Genomic DNA, 5,652 nt, shown 5'->3' with positions numbered 1-5,652 from the left:
TTTTCATTGCCTTTTTTATGGCGTTAGAAACATGGAACGAGCACAGAATGGGTTTGACATCGGGAAAAAACAGACGAGAGTGCCCCGATTTCGGAAAAATCTTTATCAACAAAGATACATGCCGTCTTTGAGAAATCATATGATTCCTTCAAAAACTTCAGAGGTTTGACCATAATGTCCCGTTCCTCAGAATGCAAGAAAGAATGCAGGACGGGATGGCCTTTGCCGTCTGCATCAATACACATAACAGTGAGAAGAGGCAAGCAAATATTATTAGTGTTGTGAGTAACATCCATAATAAGTACATCACCAAAATGAGATAGCAATTCTAACATTGTAGAAGTCTGATAGGTCAGACACATAATGTCTCTGAAATGGATATCATCAGAAGAAGAATCAGTAGTGTCGACAAAATGAGTATCTACCCTTCCCCCTTCATGACAATGTCTGCCAAAATTTTTTCGGCTGCCTGCTTTTCTTCACTATCAGACAGCCGATATTTTTGCCGCAAGTTTTGAATATCTTTTGGCGTCGGTCTAATACCTTGCTCTTCTTCAATGGCTGATATCAATTCCCTCGATGATAACGATTTAAATTGGAGAAGAGTCGTCACTAAGTCAGTTTCCTGGACTCGCCTCATTTCAGGAAATGTTGTTAGAACCTGGAAAAAAACAAACATTATTATTATTATTATTATTATTATTTATTATTATTATTATTATTATTATTATTATTATTATTATTATTATTATTATTATTATTATTATCATTATCATTATCATTATCATATTATCATTATCATTATCATCATCATCATCATCGTCATCATCATCATCATTATTATTTCTTCTTCTTATCATTATAATAATTATTATTATTATTATTATCATCATCATCATCATCATCATCATCATCATCATCATCATCATCATCATCATCATCATCATTATTATTATTATGTCATTCCAATAACATCACCTATATCATTTCTTACCACTGATTGATTCTCGAATTTATCGATTTGACATAAAGAATTATCGTTTTGTGCTGTGGCAAAAAATTCTAGAATTCCTACGTTTATTTATTATTATTATATTTTGTTTTGTTTTGTTTGCTTGTTTATTTTGTTTTTAATAGAAAGGATAATACGGACGCCTCAAAATAGCTTTGCTATTACGCTACAGTTAAATCGTTTTTCCCCCGAAAATTAAAGGGTATAAAAAATTGCATATCAAGATACAAAATAAACTTGCGATCTATCACGTGCAAGTCCGTTTTCGGAGTTAAATGTGACAATCATCTCAGATAGAATAAGGATAATGTGTGCAAAATGGCCTCTCCGTTGTATCTGGGTTGTGGATTAAAACCTTGAAAGTTGTTACACCGTAGAATTCCCGCTGCCTGAATGTCCAATACGACCAAGTTGTTCGATAAAACTTACATTAATATCAAATTCGTTATTCAGAGCGCCCGCTATTTTGATTACAATATGACTGTTCATCTGTTTTGTTACTTCATTCTGTCAACACTATTCGCTTTTTTTTTTTGCGTAAAGAGACGAAAATATAACGAGGGGTTGATCGCGTGATTTTGTTTTACTCCAGAAAATAATGATCTCAAATAGGGTTTTTCATCACAAGGCTGGGGTAGAAATTACAAAGAAGTAGAAGGGCATATACGTTGATAGATTTTGAAAATGTCAATAAATGACAAGGAAACCAAAATTCTATTGTGGTGGTGTAAAAAAAATGTGACAAGATGTTTGGTCCATTTTTTATTGGCGAAATTTTAAGTAAAGTGAGTTAATATTTAGCTACTTATAGATACAAGAAGGAACGTCATGGCTTTTACTGAACATTGCACATTGCTGTTTGAAAAACAAGTACGCATTCATCAAAAGGGCATACGTAAAATTTTGAATACTTGCTATGAATTCAAATATTTAAAGAAACTAAATTGTGCCTTTAAACTGTACTTACGGAAGCAGATGGCGTGTGTGCATCATGAGTCAGATTTGCTTCAATGACTTCAAGGAACCAAACACGGGCACTACTCCTACGGCAACATAATCGTATTTTAGCCATGCAGCCAAGCTTGAAAGATCTGAAAAAAATGACACAAATCATTGCCGTGGACAGTGCTGACTGACTGAATGGGTAATAATGGAAAAGTAATTATGCCTATGGTAATGATATGATATTCTCGGATGGCTCCGTTTTGGACGACACTTGTTTGGTGTATGAAGGAGACAAAAGAGGAAGAAAAATCACACTCCCATCCCTTCCTAAAATTTTACAAAAGAAAGAAAAAAAAAAAGAAACAAACGAACAAATACATAGGGCAGCTTTGCTCAGCGGTTCGCGCCGTTTGGCCATGACCCTAGCTCACTTTTGGGCGCTGAACTGCGGCTGATGCCTGGGTTGTACAAGTCTTCCCTTGCAATAGATTAAAAAGACACATTTCTCCTTGTGAATGAATAAATGGGGAATACTACCTATTTTCTATCTATGTAAGAAAGAATTTTTAAAATTGAAAAACAACTAACAAAGCAATGAGAAAAAGCCAGAATATAATGTAAATTTGAACGCGGGGGGGGGGGGGGGGTGGGGGGGGGGGGGGAGACTACTGATGCCCTTTTCGCAACGGCACCATAAGATCCCGTCGCCTGGGCATTCCAGGAAGGAATATAGATAATCCATCAAAGAGGATGTCTGATGTCAACAGGAATCACCAATGTTGTCCAAGTGAGCAAATTGGGATTAATAATCTTGCCCAAGGAAAATAACGAAAGTGCCTGAAGCGGGAATCAAAGCCGGGACAATCGGGATCACAGTGCAATGCCTTAAGCATTCGGTCAATTCGTTCCTCTTGTTGTCAGATGCGAGAGTAAACTATTTAAAAATTCGATTTTATGGTAATGAGCAAAATTCCCGTTTGTTTGTAATAAGAAGAAAAGTAGTTATTATATCATTTATTTGTTTACAAAATCACATAGAAAATTTGTACCTTACCTTTGAATAGGTCTGAGACCTTTAGATTCGGATTTTCTCATTTTTCCTTGCTTACATTCGAACATAACCCGTTCATAAACTATTGTGTTGATGAAATCTGAGCACATCACCTAAGATAAATATTATGGAATAATATCATTGACTACATTATTTCAACACCGAATATATGCCTACTTACAACAGGACAACAAAATTTATCGGTGCAGTAAGCACAGATCAGAAAATTAAAATGAAGTACACATAGACATGATCAACTAATCCGAATGAGAATGAGTAGGCTACAAATACAAATAAATGAACACACTTCGTTAGCGTGAAAATGTACATTTAAATTGAGGAAAGTGATAGGCCTAGATCATATTATTATGTTGTAAGGAATTGTAAACGAATTTCCTTTTTTTTTTTAGATGAATAAATTATATATTATTATTATTATTATTATTATTATTATTATTATTATTATTATTATTATTATTATTATTATTATTATTATTATTATTATTATTATTATTAATATTATTATTATTATTATTATTATTATTATTATTATATTATTATTATTATTATTATTATTGGATTCACAAAAGCCGCGTTGTTTGATATTGAGAAAGCCTACTCGCCCTTGCTTACTTTACGGTGGGTGCTGCACTGCGGCTGACGACTCGATTATAACAGTTATCAGGTAGAATAGATTATAACTGAATTATTTTTTTTTACCTTAAGCGATGATTTAAGAGAATGTTATATACTTATTTCAATATATCGATGTTGAAATGATATGCATATATCATCATGCAATCAAATATACAGAAAGACAACAGTGTGAGGGTTTCTTCAAAAACCTTGCTTGCAAACTGCCGCTCGACTTGCAAACTGCCGCTCGAATTGAATAGTTATTTATTTATTTATTCATTCATCTATTAATTTATTCGTTCATTTATTTATTTAATTATTTATTCATTTTGTCACCAATGCTATCATAAATATGCCTTTTTCATCAATAGATTATAAATATTAGATTATATCATATTAAACAAATTTTAGACCATTAGGGGAGATCTGAACTGCGACCCATCGTCTCAAAACGGTATTATGTCGGAACGAACCAGATGCTTAAAAGTAGAATTTAATGTGAAACTGGTCAAAAGTATAAATTGTTGGCATTAGCACCCCAAAATATGGTTGCCATTCTCCTCAATAACTCATATAAACTCAACACAAGTCTGATATTTCTGGCTATAAATTCAATTTTCAACATATTAACCAACCCGACTTAATACAGTTTTGAGACGAGAGGTCACAAATGAGATATTGCCCTTTAAAATCAAAGAAGGAAAGGACGCTTGGCATGTGAAGAAGAACAAAACAACTAAGCATTGATATAGATATGATGCGTTTTATAAATGTGCATTATTTTTTATTTCTTTTAAAACTGTAGTGTATGCTAAATGTAGATTTAAATAAATAAAGGATTAATAAAAGGCATTAAGAACAAATGGGCAGCGAAATTATTTTTTTTAATAATGGAAAAAAAAATTGTTTTAAATAGAAAAAACAGCGGGAGGAGGGGGGGGGGGGGGGGAGGGCTATTCTGTGATAATAAAATCTTACCTTTTTGCAATCCTTTATAATGAATTTCACATTTTTCGCATTTTCATGAAGCCGTAATGATTTTTTGAAAGCTTCATATGAATCAAACCTTGCTCCAACGAAAATGCTTTCACGTTCCATTCTGATTTTTTAACGATTGAGCAATGGCTTGACTGGAAGGATGATACTGTTTATCCGGGAAGATTTTGTAATATGGGCGCACAAAAAAGGCCACGGGAGCAGTGACATATATAGGTCACTGTAACAACAATGCGATTTATGGGAGGGCAATAACCTTGAATTTAATACATATAAAAATGCGGTGACAAATATAAACAACAGCCTTTCCGTCAATTGCCCTTTACGTATTTCACGCCTACCTCATTAGCATAAGCACTGAAGGTCGGCTAGACACTTTTTAAGAATACGTCCTGAAGGACGAATAAGCACTCCGGCTATTAAAACCTTATTGCCACTTCAGACTTCAAAAGTTTCGCGTCTCAATAAAATATAGCTGTCTGGTGTAACCTGTAGCCTACAATCTGATTGGTATATAATTTAGTGATAACAATAACAAAGTCAAAGAGCTGAATGACGTCAATTTCGTTCCATCTATAGCCTGAAACTCTTTCCTGTAAAAAAAAAAATTGCCACCGACAATCATCAAAAAGAAAGTCAGGTTTTACACCATGTGTTTGAAAACGTGACTGATACTGATGATATCAAGATTTGTAGAGACGATTACTTCAGCTGTTATGCGTGTTCAGTACCAAAGATAGGTTTTCTCTCGTTTGTGTTTTGGTTTTAAAACCTATTTTTTATTGTTTTACCAGACATTTTCCTGGGCCACGTAAAATCAATAAAATAAAAATGTTTTCACCCGCGCTTTAGATAATACTGCACTGGTTTCCTCCCTTTTCATTTTAAAACTCTTGCAATATCTGATACTAGGCCTACTAATAATATAAATTCTAGCCATGAATTTAATTAGACTAAGTTCTTTTAGTGTGTTTATATGTGTCGAATTTGTCGGAGTCTTTGTGTACGTACT

At 33.6% G+C, this 5,652-nt stretch overlaps 1 protein-coding gene across 1 annotated transcript; it reads right to left on the bottom strand.

Moving 5' to 3' along the window:
* Nucleotides 1-421: 421 nt before the first annotated feature.
* Nucleotides 422-5,049, bottom strand: LOC144962615 (uncharacterized). The gene is made up of 4 exons (XM_078895709.1): nucleotides 4,623-5,049; nucleotides 3,012-3,121; nucleotides 1,980-2,103; nucleotides 422-661 (listed from the first exon to the last, which is right to left on the bottom strand). The coding sequence occupies exons 1-4, from the start codon at nucleotides 4,740-4,742 to the stop codon at nucleotides 422-424; spliced, it is 594 nt and encodes a 197-aa protein (XP_078751835.1). The 5' UTR covers nucleotides 4,743-5,049.
* Nucleotides 5,050-5,652: the final 603 nt, after the last annotated feature.

Source organism: Berghia stephanieae, chromosome 1 (assembly GCF_034508935.2).
Source record: "Berghia stephanieae isolate SIO BIC M18660-M18661 chromosome 1, UCSD_Bste_1.3, whole genome shotgun sequence".
In the NCBI taxonomy this organism is placed as follows: Eukaryota; Metazoa; Mollusca; class Gastropoda; order Nudibranchia; family Aeolidiidae; genus Berghia; species Berghia stephanieae.
The sequence above is the reverse complement of the archived record's forward strand: the minus strand, read 5'-3'. Positions and strand labels throughout refer to the sequence as shown.

What these genes read in the sequence shown, in the direction of transcription:
- LOC144962615 (XM_078895709.1), bottom strand. Translation starts at nt 4,742, where the DNA reads ATGGAACGTGAAAGCATTTTCGTTGGAGCAAGGTTTGATTCATATGAA. An exon ending in GGTCTCAGACCTATTCAAAG is followed by an intron (nt 2,104 to 3,011) that starts GTAAGGTACAAA and finishes CATTTTTTTCAG; the next exon opens with ATCTTTCAAGCTTGGCTGCA. An exon ending in CACACACGCCATCTGCTTCC is followed by an intron (nt 662 to 1,979) that starts GTAAGTACAGTT and finishes GTTTTTTTCCAG; the next exon opens with GTTCTAACAACATTTCCTGA.